Below are 16,246 nucleotides of genomic sequence, written 5' to 3'. Positions count from 1 at the left end.
CTGACCAATAGGGTAGCTGTAAACATGCTGGAAAGGGGTGGGATCTAAGATATCCTATGTCATTAGTTCACAGTGCTTTGTTCTTTCGGAGCAGAAAGATGGAGAAATGTGTTAATAATTCCCTTTAAATCGTCATACTTAAGCGAATATAGCAAGTCATTTGGTCAAGCGGAATCCAAAGCCAGCTTGCTGTGGAGTTAAGCCGGTGACATTTGGTGGAAAGCGGCATATGCGTGGGACCAAATCATCTCGGTATAGTAGAGACTGGAGCGGAAGAAGGGGAGAAATCTCTGCTGAGATGTATCACGCAAGTTGGAAAACACTTTATTTCACAGTTCCGCCTGGAAACATGCCACTATAACCTTGGAATATGTGTTCGTTTAACTGCTATCAATTTGCATGGACAATTTAATGGTGGTTTTGTAACTGTTGACGTGCCAGTTTATCGAGCTAGCCACGTAGCTACGTAGCCTTCAGTAAGAAGACGTTTAAAATGGCGGAGGGTTGGCCCGTTCCTTCGGCCCTGGTCTTCTTGCTGTTGAGTTTGAGTGTCCGGGCCCTTCAGCCTTGTCCTGCTTCGTGCTCGTGTTCAAAAGGACAAGATGAGGTCCGTGTTATGGACTGCAACAGGAAGAGGTTGTCCACGGCTCCCCTGGCCCTGCCGGATGAGATAACCCAAGTGTGAGTACACACAAGCAGGTTTGATGTGATGTTACTGAATCCACAGCACTGATTTGTTGCCCAACCAAAGACTGCTACAACACGACTCCCTATTTCTGGTATGTTTTAGCCGCTTGTCATTTAATTTAATTGGTGAAGTCTCTATTTGTGTGTGTGTTTTTTTTATTTTATTTTAGCACAGGCGAATAGTAAATTTCTCCAGTCACTATATAAGATTTGACAAAACCACAAAATCAGGACCCCATATGCAACATACAGATGTCTTTTTATTAGGTACACTCAGCTAAACTAATTCAGTCTAATAAAATGGTCATGCTGTCCCAGTTTTCATGAGGACCACAGTATTCATCTTTGTTCTAGAGATGTGTTGACTCATTGATGGTCACGTTAACAATAATGTTTTCTTTGAATTTCATTTTAGGACCATGAATCACAATGAGCTTACTGTTCTTCCATTTCTTGGAGATACATCCTCAAACATCACCACTCTGTCACTGTAAGTACAGAGTAAAAATGTTTCTCGTTTTATTGTAGGAGAATGTCTTATTTCTTACCATTGCATTTATGAATTAAAGCGTGTATCACAAGATTTGATATCTTTTTTTACATGCTGTACCCAAAGTCATTTTCAACAAAAATCACAAGACACAATAATAACAGCTTTTCATACTTTTTTATGCCTGGCATGTAAATATAGTGGTACCATAACATTGATACGATACTGTTAGGTTTTTTGTTGCCCAGCACGGTGCAACAGAGCAGAGCCACAGTCTGTTTTTTTTTTTGTTTTGTTAATGTTCAGATGATTTGAGTATGCCATAGACCTTTGTCTTAATAATCAGTGCCATTTTGACTAATACTTAATTATTTTTTTGTGTGTGATTCAGAGTCCACAATCGAATCTCAGAGCTGTTGATGCATCAGCTTCAGCCTTATGTTTCTTTGGAGACACTAGACCTGACATCCAACTCAATCTCTGAGCTCAAAGTTGGATCCTTTCCCTCCATGCAGCTGAAATATTTGTAAGTAAACACACAGCTTATCTAAATTGTCTTCTTTTAATATTTCTTGTAACAAATTACCTACAAAATCCCTGGGACAGTACAGGTTGAATGTAAAATAAAATCAAACTAAAAGGGATTAAGATACTGTAAAATTATTTTAATAATAGAAAATGTCTAGGATTAAGTCATTCCAAACATATTTGCCATAGCAATACATGAGTTTACATTTGAGGAGTAGCATGGTATGAAAAGAAGGAACAGACTTATTTGATTTTTACAGATCGCATATTAGAACAGTGAAGCGCAAGATTATTCATTCTGGATTAGTGGTAATGGAGTCAAAGTAGAGAGCACTAAAGGAATACCTTTAGTGTTTTTATCAGTTTTCTATTAGCAATGAAGCATCTTATTGTAAGCAACTGTCTTTGTGGTATCTTCCCTTAAGAATATTTATATATACAGTAAGAATAAATAAAGAGCCAACGTTACTCTCCTTCCTGATTTTGACTGTAATATTTCTGTTCATTTATCTCATAGGAATTTGAGCAATAACAAGATCAGTGTCCTCGAGCCCGGCTGCTTTGAAAACATCTCCAGTTCCCTGCTGGTGCTGAAGCTGAACAGGAACAGATTAACTTTGCTGCCATCCAAAGTCTTCAGACTTCCACAGCTTCAGTTTCTGTATGTATTGTGTGGTGTGTTTTTGATGCAGAACTAAAATCAGTCAAGAAAAGCCAGTAATTTAATGGTTAATAGCTTGCAGGCATGTATGCATTTTAATTTGGATGTGACAATAATACTGTTATTTTTAATTTTTTTTAATAAACATCCTTGGTTTCATTATAGTGAAATGAAGCGCAACAAGATAAAAATAGTGGACAGCCTGACATTCAAGGGCATGGACTCGCTGAAGTCACTGAAGATGCAGAGGAATGGCATCACTAAGCTCATGGATGGAGCCTTTTTCGGACTTAACAGCATAGAAGAACTGTGAGTAGTCTTACAGATTGTTCATTAGAGTGACATGTAGCAGTGTTTCCATTGGCCTTTGTTGAACAGTGCATTGTGAGACATTTTAAAGTAGGTATAAAGATGTTAGAAATCCATGGACACAGGCAGGAAAAGCAGGGGAAAAAAAACCTTACTTGTTCTTTATGTTGCCAAAACAAACTTCTGTTCATGTTATGCTTCAACGGATAAGACATAAAATGATCGTAGTTTATGTAATAAAAGTTCTTTTTGTTAATGCCATTTTCCCACTTGTGTCTCAGAGAGCTGGAGCACAACAACCTCACTGAGGTCAACAAAGGTTGGCTGTATGGTCTGCGCATGCTGCGTATCCTGCGGGTCAGCCAGAATGCTGTTGGCATCATCCGACCAGATGCCTGGGAGTTTTGCCAGAAGCTGGAGGAACTGTGAGTGTGTTTGGTTTGTAACTGAAATCCCCACAAAGTCAGGAGTCCCCACTTTCTTTCTTCAGCTGTGTGCTCTGAAATTCATTCTGTAATTCTGAGGAGCATCTGTTATCTTGCAGCAGTACTGTAGAGTGTCTAGAGCTGACTTAGTGTTCTCTTGCCTTCTGTGGATTATCTGTATACTGTGTTAACAGTTTTGTGAAGATGTTAAGTTACATTAAAATACAAGACTGGTGTTTAATAAGAAATAGTTTAATCTAATCTTTATCACGTTTGTGGATTTGTACAGGGACCTGTCCTTCAATCATCTGACTAGACTTGAGGAGACAGCTTTTCAGGGACTGGGTTTCCTAGAGAGTCTGAATCTGGGAGAGAACTCCATCAGCCATTTGGGCGAAGGCGTATTCAGTGGCCTGGCAAGTCTGCATACCCTGTAAGTGCTAAGCCTTAAAGAAATCTATCTGAGAGATGTTGCATATTTGCTATAAAAAGTTTAATGAAGCTAAGTATGTGACATATAACCAAGTCCTGACTTGTTCTCGCCTCTGTGCATTCTCATGAAGGCTGCTGTTACAGTAGGTCTGTGTTTGTATCATCCTTCATGTGTTATTCTTGTCCTGTCTTGAGTACATTCCCTGGATAATCCTAAGTAGTTTAGAGTAAGAACAACCGTGGATTTACTGTATCCTATATACTACCAATATTCTATAGTCTTTGTTGCATTCTGATGGTTTGTTGTTATCTGTTTAGTCTTAGATCAAACCCCACCTAGTGTGTAATTTCCTAGAAACCTGTTCTCTTTGTTTTGTGTCCTCTGTCCTGCCCTTGTAATATCATGCTCACGTCAACTGACTTGAAATGTAAAAGATCAAGACAGTTGTGTTCACTCACAGGAGAAACATATTTTTTTAAAGCATTGGGGAAGTTATTGGTGTACACAAACAAATGTGAAATCAAATTTCCAAACAGAGTATTTGAGATACAGGAAAAGGGCTGATTCCACATCATCCATAATATGCAATTCTAGATGAAGTGGGTGAGAGTGTAGTCGTCTACACTTTAGCTAAGCCAGAGGCCAAGACATTCAGGTTGTTAGAATCTTTTGTTAGTGTGACTAGGGCAATGCTTCTCCTGTTCTGGAAAGTGAGATGGACTGCTTTTTAATAATTTCATCCAGCAGGGATAAAAGAATATCAGCATTTAACTGGCATTTCAGTGTCTACTGAACATTTCAACAAATAACACAGCAGCTCTTGTTTTGTCAGGGTGACAGTTTGAAATGTGTGCTTCTTTGCATGTAGAATTCCATTCAATATTATATGCTATTCTGTAAAAGTTAATGAGAGTCATCTGTTACAATAATGTCCTCCTACATTTGTGCACCCCTTGTCAGTGGCGCAAAATACATGAGCTAGCTTTTATTCATTTTCGTTCACAAACATTGTGTTTCCAGGACATTGGATTACAGCCTGAACCACATTAACGCCACCACAGATTTCTTTGAGACTCCAATATAACTAACATCCTGAATATTGGCCTAATTAAGCAAGTATGTCTTCTTCATCCTACATTTATCTGTGAGGTAAGAAGTGTTGAGTGTAGAGGAAGCTGTGAACTCATTATGTGCCACTCATAGTTCCAATTAAACCACTGAGCTGCAACAAGAAAGGGGTCATATTTGCGAGGTTGATCATCCTGGGAGCTTTCATGGGTGAGGGGAACTGGAGAGTGCCAAAGTCCTTTCAGAGGTGGCCAGGCATGAAGAAAAAGAAACAAAAGAGCCCATGACCCATCGCGTATACACAAGGCCTCCTGGGGTTTTCAGGGGACCCATGAACTCTCCCATTGCTAAACAGAGCCAATTAATTTCCCCTCATCAGAACAGCAGGGGCAGTGAACTGTGACATGCTGTGAAAGTATGGTGTCTCAGATTGTTAGTATCCTAACTGAGTCACTCTCATTGATAACCACAGTGGAGATAATGTGCCATCTCAGTGGACTTTGCAGGAAAAGGCTTTTAGATGTTCCATCTGTATAGTGTCTGTTCAATGTGTGTGCCTTTTTGTTTTCCAGAGATATCCGCAATAATGAAATCTCCTGGGCCATCGAGGACTCCATTGGCATATTTGACGGAATGAAGAAGCTGCGCACACTGTGAGGACACTCTTATATAAATGTTGATAGATTTGAATTTTGTGTATAATGTGCACATACTGTACATTTTAAAATATTGTACTTTCAGTGAAATGTAGTGGATGCAATTTAACATTAAATTGTCAATCAGTGTTCCTGATAGTTTGTTCTAATGTGAACGGCTTGTCACATGTCCTAGTTTAACCTTAAATAAAGCTGCTGACACACTAGTTTTGGTGTGAAAGAAAATGTTTACCCAGCTGCAGGAACCATTTTTACTGAGCATCATATGAAATATATTTTCTTTTCCAGAATCCTACAGCAGAACAAAATTAGATCAATCACTAAGAAAGCATTTGAGGGCCTGGAGGAGCTGGAACACCTGTGAGTAAAACCATGGCTCAATCCATTTTTCTCCACACATCTATCCTTGCGTCTCAGTAGGATCTTTTATTGCTGAATGATTAAAGATAGCAGGAAGCTTTTATTACTACTGTGCTATGTGTTGTTGTCTTGTGCTTGTGAAATGTGATGTAATTTTTGTCAAATCGCATCATAGGTGTGTCCAATCCACATTTCTTTCTCTTCTACAGGGACCTCAGCCAGAATGGCATCATGTCAATACATCCAGAGGCGTTGTCCCATATGAAGCTGAAAGTATTGTGAGTAGACAGAATGAATCTTATAGCACTCTTAAGCACATTTGGAAGCTAGCTTTTCTCCTGTCATTGTCTTCATTAAAAGTGAATTATTATAACTAAATTTGTGCATCTGCCACGATTCTCATTAAAATTGGTAATATATAGTTGTATGCACCATCAATTTGCCATTTGAGTTTTTAATCTCTTATGTTTTGCCTTAGTTAGACAGGCAAAGATTTCTGATTCAACTTTTGAGATGTAGCCACATCCGATAAGGTCTCTCCTGCCTCAGAGGAATGACAGGGGAAATGTTAGGGCTTTTAATCTTTCGGAGGTTTTGAGTGGCCCATCTTAGAAGTGTCTCAAGCTGTGGCCAACAAAATGTACTACAGAAAATATGTCATGACAGAAGTTGTATCCTCTTGTTATTAATTAGTTTGCTGCTTTAATAGAATATAGCACTATTTGCTTGGCAGGGGCTTTAACCTAGCTAGAGAAATGATGATAGCACCCCTGTAAATGAAGCATATTTTTGGAGAATGTGCATTGTAAAACAGACTTCTGGACATGCTTTATATAGCAATGAATCCAGTGTCACATCCAAATTTAGATTCTTTAAACTTTGTGGTCATACCTGTAATGACATCGTCCAGTGATGTTTTACTATTTGACATCTCCTTCGAACGTATTTGAAAACCCGAAAACTACTGTATGACCTGGATAATGCTAATGCGTTTAAGATCATTAAACAACAATGATTTTACATGGCTGTGTGTTATTGCTAGTTGTCTAAATTGTGTTTGTGTTTTTGGTTTGTGGAGTTGTATTTTTTATTTATCTGTATAGATGATATATTACATATCTTAACAGACCTACCAAAGCGCCGTTTAATAATATATACTGTTATATTTACCACAAGAAAACATTTTTAATCTTGTTTGCATGATCGCTGCTAGTGTTAGACTTACTAGTGTCACATACCTGTAAATATGAGTAGGTAAAAGCCCTCGCCCTCTTGAAACCTTCATTTCTGGCATATAAATGCAAGTTTGCCTTTCTGAAAGGTTAAATCATTAATCCTGGAAATCCCTGATTCATTTGTTCAGTGGGTTGTCCTCATTGGATCTGTTTTCCCCCCAAATGATGACTGTCACACTTCCTTCATTTCTTTTCTGTTGTCAGTATCCTGAACACGAGCAGCCTGCTGTGCGACTGCCACATGCAGTGGTTAGGGCCTTGGCTGGCTGACAGTCAGTTCCATGGCAGACAGCAGTCTGTCTCTGCTGTCTGTGCTCATCCTGTCAGTCTACTTGGTCGCAGTGTCTTGTTCATCAGCCCGGAAGAGTTTGTTTGTGGTCAGTCCCTTTCTGTTTTTATTACTCAGTCTGATCCAATAGTGGTAATCTTTAGTCTGTGCGGAACTGTGAAAATTTCAGTGTAAGCCAGCAAAGTGCGTTAAGTTTTTATTTTATGGTATTTTTTAAAGCACTGGAATATATATACTAGATTATTGCAATATAGATTTCACAGTAACAGCACATTGTTGAATTTTGGCTCACAGGTTTTATAGACTTTGACTTCATAACAATCTAGCATTTCCAATCTGGCTACCAATATTCCTTTTCCAATATTGGCATATCTTTCTCCTATAACAACTCAGTATTTTACATTTCATGTAAGAAGTCTGTTGTAAAAGTATGGACTTTCTAACTTTAGAAAATTCTGACTATGCTCCTCTACAGATGATTTCCCCAAGCCTCAGATCACAACTCACCCAGAGACGTCTGTGGCGCTGCGGGGGAACAATGTGACTCTTAGTTGCATTGCTTCCAGTAGCAGTGATTCACCAATGACCACAGCTTGGAGGAAGGATGGAGAGGTTCTGTATGATGCAGAAGTGCAAAACTATGCCCAGTACCAAGAGGGAGAAGTGGTCTACACATCTGTGCTTCACCTCCTCAATGTCAACTTTACTGATGAGGGGCGGTACCAGTGTGTGGTCTCCAATCACTTCGGGTCCAACTACTCCAACAGGGCCAAGCTTACTGTCAACGGTGAGGATATTTGACCTTTTTCAAAGAATGTAATCAATGCTTTTTGGTGCTACTTTTGCCGATGCGCAATGAAAGAGTTCTGGCATGGCTCAAGTCTGCGATAAATCTTTGTTATATGAATTTTTTAAAATTGTTTTAGTAAGATTATATTCTCTCATAGTGGGCAATGCAGTGGCTGCCAAAGAATTGAAGGCAATAGAACCCTAAAATCTAATTGCCACTGCTTTTTGATCCAAGGCTTTTATGGATATGTCTCTACTTCTCTGTTCCACCCCTGACCTTCTGTTCATTATTTTTATCAGAGCTGCCGTCCTTTCTTAAGACTCCAATGGATCTGACGATCCGGACTGGGACTATGGCCAGGCTGGAGTGTGCTGCTGAAGGCCATCCATCACCCCAGATTGCTTGGCAGAAGGATGGAGGCACTGACTTTCCTGCTGCACGAGAGCGCAGGATGCATGTGATGCCAGATGATGACATCTTCTTCATTGCTAACGTGAAGACAGAAGACATGGGAGTGTACAGCTGCACAGCCCAAAATGCAGCTGGCAGCCTGTCGGCAAACGCTACTCTCACCGTCCTGGGTAAGTCATCCATATGATTAGGAGAGTGTTTTACTGATGCTTTACTACCGGGTCATTTCAGCTGAGTCACTCTGCACAAATTGACTGCTCCTTATGCACTCCTGCTTTTGTGTTGCAGTCAGCAGGTTTTAACTAATGAATATGTAACCTTGTTTTACATAGACAGAGAATGCTTAATTCAAATCTCAGAAGCAATGTGATCCGACAGTTGTGTCAGAGGCGCTTCAGTCAGATTTAAGCTGTGAGCTTATATCTAATCAGTGACTCAGTCACTCTAGTGGAGAATGTGATCAAGGCTTGCACATTAGTACTATAAAAAAGATTGTAACAAGCTTCTACAAATAATTAGTTTCTGTTTAAACATATCCATCTAAACCGTATAATTCAAATGCCTCACAGATATTTTTTATTAAATCAGAAATCAATGAAACTTCTCTTCCAGAAACTCCATCGTTCATGCGGCCACTGGAAGACAGAACAGTGGCCCGTGGTGAAACTGCTGTGCTTCAGTGTATAGCAGGAGGGAGCCCTGCTCCTCGTCTCAACTGGACCAAAGATGACGGTCCTTTGGTGCTCACAGAGCGTCACTTCTTTGCTGCTGCTAACCAGCTCCTTATTATAGTAGACGCTGGTCCTGCTGATGCTGGGAAATACACCTGCATTATGTCTAATACCCTGGGAACAGAGCGTGGACACATCTACCTGAGTGTGTCACCATCACCAAACTGTGATACAGGTGCGGGGTATGACCAGGACGGCTGGACCACAGTGGGCATAGTGGTGATTGTGGTGGTGTGCTGTGTAGTAGGAACCTCCCTGGTCTGGGTCATTGTCATCTATCACATGCGCAGGAAGAATGAGGATTATAGTATCACCAACACAGGTTAGCAGTTCAGATGTAAACCATTTTTGTGTAATATAAAATGTGTCTTGTTTGAAAATGTATTTGGAAAACATGGCTTCATAACAGTTGAAAAACTGTTTAAACCAGTTCCAGAGAGGCTCAAATATCCTCTTCAATACATTTAGTGCTACCTCACCACATTGTACAAAAAGACACTGGAGACAATGATGAAGGTGTCATATTGAAATGTTTGTCTTTGGAATGTTTTTTAACCCCTTTTTTTTCTTAGTGGTGAGTGTTGTGTGACAGTATTTGGAAACCATGAAGTATATGTATATGGACAGCATTTTTCTGTGAAGATAAAACTTGGTATCATGTAACAAAATATGTCTTTATCTCTTCCAGATGAGATGAACTTGCCAGCAGACATCCCCAGCTATCTCTCTTCTCAGGGCACTTTGTCAGAACCTCAGGAGGGCTACAGCAACTCTGAGGCAGGCAGCCACCAACAGCTCATGCCCCCACTCTCCCATGGATACATCCATAAAGGCACAGATGGTGGGTAATCTTCCTTTTAGATTTGGAGAATATTTGTTTATTTTATAATAATCATGGATTGGTTGATTGTTTTTTTTTTTTTTGTTTGTTTTGTTTTTGTTTTGTTTTTTATGACAAACTGATGCATACTTAGGTATTTACAACAGCTGAAAACACCAACAACATTGGTGTCTCCTGAAGGTTGAACTCAGTAAAAACTAAATTTATACTTTATCTTATATTGTCTTTTCAACTTTCAATGTATATACACAAATTATGCACAGAGCATTGATTGTACTGTTGCACTAATGTAACTAAAGATACTGATGTGAAGAAATTAATGAGTCCTTAGTTTGCAATGGAATTACTGTGATTAGATCAAGTTAGTTCATGTCGAGGTTGTTGTGGCATTGTCTGCCAGTAGCGGTGTTTTGCAAGGTTTCCTCTGAAGGAGTAGGCTCTGTCAACATTTTGATACCATGAAAAATATCAATCGACAAGATTCACTACCACACAAGACACACTGCTGTTTCACCTCTGAAACAGCAGCTTCTGTGTTGTGATTTTCTGGGTTCAAAGATTTTGGGCATTCTTGTACTTATTAGGTTGTTGTTTCTGCTTCAGTGTTCTGAATCTGATTTTTGCTGAAATGAGGGCCTTTGTGTCCCAGGTGTGTGCTATGGAGACACAAGCAGTGAGGTGGAAACTGAGGGGAATGGCATGCTGCAATGCAGGGTCAGCTCTCTGTTCACTGGCCATAGCAGCTTCCACCCTGGAGAACCCCATGAGGGACTAACTGGAGTCCCTACTGGTTAGTGTCATCTAGACACAGGCACACGTTCAGTTTTTATTTCATCTTTTAAAGGATTTACATTTTTTATGCATTCGTAGTGTAGGAAATTGCTAAAGTTATGTCTTTCCTAGGCCTGTCAGCCTATGTTGTGCATATGTAGGTGTAGTCACATTAAGGTGTAATTAGGTAAAGGTAATTTCACATATGTATTTATATAACTCTATTTTATTGTCTTAACAGAAAGCACTACTTTAAATAATCATGTCACAAAGGTGGTATTCTAACAATTGCAGCAATACCAAGTCCATATGATGATGGATGGCTCCATATGATACCAAGCTCATTTGATGAAAACAAATGTATATTGTAATTATTTCACAAATAATAAATTTAAGATGTTTTGGTGAGACATTGGTTTGCAATATATACAATTGCAATTGTATATAGCAAACATCACATTGACCAAATCTCTAAATGGAGCCATTGTCTGGAAAAATGAGCACATGGGAGACAATGTTTATCAAGATGCTTGTCTTCTCTTGCCAGGTGGTGCAGGTCCGCTGGTCATCTGCTCAGACTGCTATGACAATGCCAACATCTACTCTCGTACAAGGGAATACTGCCCATATGCCTATCTCGGGGAGGAAGACTTGCTGGACAAGACTCTACCAGGCCTGAAGGAGAGTTTTATCGAGCATCCTCAGCACAAGGACACGGCACTGGAGAGTCTCATTAGCAACCAGGACTCCTCCGTCTTTCTCACCTCACACGACAAAAGGTTGAGCAACCACACTCCCCCAGAGCACTATGCTAATGGTAAGGTTTAGAAAAAGATGTTCCAGATTTAGCTTTAGAGCAAGATGTTGACACCATCCTCAGTCTGGGTGCAAACTATTATGCCCTACTTGTTAAGGTGTTTATAGGTAATGTTGAAATTTCATCATCCTGCTGCTACTGAAAAGTCTCTTAAGATTTCCTCTCCTTTTGTGGCTGAGAAATCTTCTTAATGCTCAGGCAGATTTGATGTTACTTTGTCTTTATATACAGTATAAACATCGGGTCACTGATACCCTGAAGCCAGTATTTTTATAGTGAACTGGTAAACCCACAAGATTGTATTTATCAGAAAGGTGATCTGTTTATTTACAAAGAAATTTGTAGAGGGATGTTGACAAGATCAGAGGATTTTCAGGCTACAACTATACTTAAATTCTCTAGTGAGAATAGGATAGATACAAATGTGTCAAAGTTAGCATTGGAAACTACACAGAAATTAAAAACTTCAAAAGGTAAGGTGGCTATTTTGAAATAATCTGCGTTATTTTTAAGCGAAGAAAAATACCAGTCACAAATTGCTGGTCTTGTTCAACCAGCACTTCAAAATCTAAAGGTATTTAAGTGAAAGGGATCTAACAGTAGAAAGCAGCAAATACTCATATTGGAGAAGCCAGAGACAAATATTCAGCAGTTTTACTTGAACAATAACTGAGGATTTCAAATTATTGTCTTGTTATTTTTCTGCCAATGTACTGACAAATCAACTTTTATTTGTCATTAAAGGATATCTAGTTGGGTATCAGTGTATTTAGTTTTTTCTCTTGCTTTTTTTCTTTCAGACTCAGTTAGCAGACCTTTCTGGGCGGAAAGGGAAGATCTGTCCTCGAAACCCCAACCAGGAGTGTCCCAGCACCTAGTGATTGTACATAGGACACCTCCTCTGACTTTGTCTGCTGATTTGACAGAGGAGCAGAGTGAAGTAGAGGTGGACTCTTTCTCCAGCCAATGCACACAGGACCACAGAAGTGCCTCTACAAGGACTAACCCTCAGGAGCATTCTGCTCCCACATAGGTCCTAACACTCTGCCCACTAGTTGCTGCACCTCTTCCCCTTTCACCCACTACCTCCAAAAAGACTCTTCACATTCTGCCAAAGATGCTCTCTTGTATGTTTACACTTTCACCCAAGAGGACATACTAATGAACTCCACTGTAGAAAGACTGCTGTGTCCGGCTGGAGAAATGGATTTGTGATTAACTTAACACCTCCACCTCTGCAGGACACATCTCTCTCACACCCTTCACTCTTCTTTGTTCTCTTTGTAGAGAAATCTACGAATGTATGCTTCACAGAGCCATGTCAGATGTGGTCATGAGAGAACACCAACACATGGTACAGTCTTCACAAGCTCTCTGCTTCATCCCTGCTGGTGAGAGGCACTACAGTGCACGACACTGGCAGTTTTGTTTTATTTGTGGTACAGACACCTGTTGGAGCAGGCAACGTGACTTTGATAGAAAAAAAAAAAAAAAAAAAACACCTTTTCCCAAATGGGGGGGAAGGTGTTTAAATGGGGGACAGCTGTAGTTGCGTGACCAGCAGATTTTGGTGGTGAATATAGGACGTCTCACATTTCTACAGTTATTCTGACTGACTCGAAACTATGCTATCTGTTATCCTGCGATGCAAATCTCACAGACAGTGACACCAAAATGTGGTGCATACTATGAATATATATGAATATATCTTATATCATCTTTATCTGACTTTGTTTTTGTCCTATGTCAAACACAATTGTTAATTCATTCATTCTGTGTCTTAGTGATATGAGATGTCTGGGGAGAATTCAGTTTTTTGCACATGTGACAATCATAGTTTTGCTGGTTATTTTCTAATGGTTGTCTATTTGATTGCCTTTGTAACAAGCATTCTCAGTAACCTCAATCAGGTGACAATATAGTTTCTATATACAGTATGCACTGATTTTTCTTGTTTATCATGTCTTATAAGCACTTAATTTAATGGTGTAGACTTTATTATGCAGTGTGCATGCTGTTTTCCATTGTGAGGATTTATCATCAGTTTTTTTTTCCTGAAAAACCTCATGATCCTTCCATAGATATTGATTAAAGCTAGGCTTTCATTTGGGACTGTGAAAAATGAGAATGTATTGTATTATTTTATATATGTATGTATGTGTACATAAAGTTAGTTATCTATTCAATTTCATGAACTAAATGTCTATTTGCAGAAAGATTTGCGATATAGGTGGTAACTTGAAACATTACATTTAACTAAAAGACAACAATCAGGCAGCTGTCAGCTTCAGCAAACTGTACTGTTTCCAAAAGTCACTGCTTTGAGGAGTTGAAATGAAAATGCTTCTGATGTAAAAGAGTCTGGTCTTGTTTCATAAGGTTTGAACTTGTGATTTGTCCTTAAAATCCCTCTTGATTATTGCACTTCAGAGAAGCTTGGATGTGATTGGCTTTGCCTTTGTGGCCATCAAATGTTTATGTGCTCAATATATTTATCAAATTAGAGTTTCCAGTTTATTGCCTACACCTGGCTAAAACCAATGCAACTAATGTGAACAGTCCTGCAATAAATCCTCAGGTTAATGTAAGGTTTTGTTGAAACTGTTTTCGGGAGGTGCTGATTTACTGTGAGGCCATAAGGGAGGCTGTAGTTTGTAAAGCTGGTGGCATGGTGTTGTATTACAATGGCTGTTTTAGGTGTAGACTAAACAAGTCTGTGTAATGCAACACAGTTCTGCAGTGTAGCTATAGCACCAGAAATAACTGTATAGTTGAAAAAAACAGTTTCAACAAAGACTGAACTCTACCATTGACCCCCATGTTTTTCTCTTTTATTTTTCAACCAAGATTTCTCATTTTGCTTTCACATTCACATTTTGTAGAAAATGAGTGTTTGGGGATTTAGACACTAAGATTCAGTAATGCTGGCAGGTTCATCTTCAGTGAAGCCATGTGATGGTATAGCTTGATGCTCTGTTTTCCATATAACGTTACAAAGTGTAACATGGCTAGACAGGTTCATTGTTTTTTATCAATAATTACTTATAATTAACTAAAGAGCTGTATGTGTTAAGCAGCAGTATGGTACACCTCCACCTCCTCTGTGGTACGTGCATGTCATTGCAGCACTCTGTTTTTGGTTTAAAAGTCTGTTTTTCTTTTTCTAATGTTGTCAGTCATGTTTGCCTTTTTTCATTACCAAATCCTCACATTCCAAGCTTTTTCCTCTGAATTTGGTATTAACTAGAAATGTATTAACCAGGTCCCTTGTATCTTGCCATACCCTTTGCTTTAGTAGAAACAAATTTTTATTGTTTCTTGATGTTTTCTCATGGCTGGCCAAGATCAATTTCATGCCCCTCTCCAGTGATAGAGGATTTAAAATGAAAACTTGTGGCGATATGTCATATTTAAAAAGCTACATGTCCAGGGGACATGCATTGATTCAGTGTTCAATATTTTCTGCTAGCACACCGTAATATAATGTGCATTTGTGTTGTTTTATTCTCTGAACATCCTTTATGACTTTATACCAAAGTTTAACATTAACTGCTCTGGCAACATCCAATGCTGCTTTTTTTTGTATTGTTGAAGTTTTGCATTTTGTTTCCAATAGTATTTTTGACCTTGTTTATCTGTACATTCTGTAAAGCATGTCTGAAGAGCCTTTTTGTTACATAGCTATTACTTACCAGTAAATATTAAATATGAATTCTGGTAATTTGGTTGGAATCCTAAATGTCTGTCTCAGCACTGCTCTTGGTTAGAAAAAAGATTCATTTCCTGATTAAACTGTTTCCTTTTTTAGTCATTGTCTGTAAACCTTCAGAAAAAGAGTCTGTTATAATTGCCAGAGGCCAAGGTGACATATTCACATTGTTTGGCTTGACCAGTCCAAAACCCAGAGATATAAAATTTCTGATATAAAAACTAAGTTGGAAAATTCTGATGTTGTTGGAATATGCATGTTTGACATTTATACTTGAAAAATGGAAAACGTGTTTATCAAAATAGTTAATTTTCTGTTAAGCAGTTGAAGTGTCTGTCTTTTGACATAGATTCAGTGAAAATGTTCCTGCAGGATTTGACTTGTGTTACATGTAATTTGACGCACAGGCTTCAACATGATTTCTGGACATAGTGTGAGGAAAATCTAAAAGGTCAAGCCATCAATAACGTGGATTTTATCAGATGCACACACAGCCGGCTTAATAGCCTTAAAATCTTAACAGTTTGTGGTCAGTCTTGATGTCAAGAAAAATACCTACATTTTTTAAATGCCTCCTACATAAAAGCGGTGGAATCCAAGAAAACCTCCGATGCAAGTTCAAACTGACAATGCTTCAACCTTTTAAAGTCTGCAGTTTGTTTGGCTCTCCAGTCCCTATCAAAGACATGATCGCATTGTTAATCATTCTCTACAAGCTGATGAATTATTCAGCACACTGTCAAGAGTGGCAACTCTGTTTTTAAACAGACTTCTAATGCATCACACCCAGTGAACAGAAACTGCTGCTCCTTCATAAATACTTCAGAAGGTGTGTTCCCTGTTTCCAGTTAGGAAGTTAATTAACTCGGCCACATAGCACTGACATATGACTGTCCTCTTGAGTCAAAACACCCAAATTGTCAACATCCATCACGCTGTATCAGAGATGTTACAACATGCTGTGAAACACAACTAGATATCCCTGGAGATAAAGTGACATTTACCAAGTGTTTTTTTAAAGCAGTAGCCTGAGTC

The 16,246-nt window shown here is 38.9% G+C and overlaps 1 protein-coding gene across 1 annotated transcript; it reads left to right on the top strand.

The window, feature by feature from the left end:
* The first annotated feature begins 50 nt into the window (after window positions 1–50).
* Window positions 51–15,309, top strand: lrig2 (leucine-rich repeats and immunoglobulin-like domains 2). Its single transcript, XM_026307318.1, has 18 exons — window positions 51–681; window positions 1,103–1,177; window positions 1,569–1,703; window positions 2,223–2,366; window positions 2,532–2,675; window positions 2,957–3,100; window positions 3,390–3,533; window positions 5,174–5,254; window positions 5,546–5,617; window positions 5,827–5,895; window positions 7,057–7,229; window positions 7,617–7,928; window positions 8,231–8,512; window positions 8,955–9,395; window positions 9,762–9,914; window positions 10,564–10,704; window positions 11,233–11,502; window positions 12,303–15,309. Exons 1-18 carry the CDS (start codon window positions 494–496, stop codon window positions 12,533–12,535), a joined length of 3,201 nt encoding a protein of 1,066 aa, XP_026163103.1. The 5' UTR covers window positions 51–493; the 3' UTR covers window positions 12,536–15,309.
* The last annotated feature ends 937 nt before the right edge of the window (window positions 15,310–16,246 follow it).

The sequence above is a fragment of the Mastacembelus armatus genome, chromosome 5, assembly GCF_900324485.2.
Source record: "Mastacembelus armatus chromosome 5, fMasArm1.2, whole genome shotgun sequence".
In the NCBI taxonomy this organism is placed as follows: domain Eukaryota; kingdom Metazoa; phylum Chordata; class Actinopteri; order Synbranchiformes; family Mastacembelidae; genus Mastacembelus; species Mastacembelus armatus.
The sequence above is the reverse complement of the archived record's forward strand: the minus strand, read 5'-3'. Positions and strand labels throughout refer to the sequence as shown.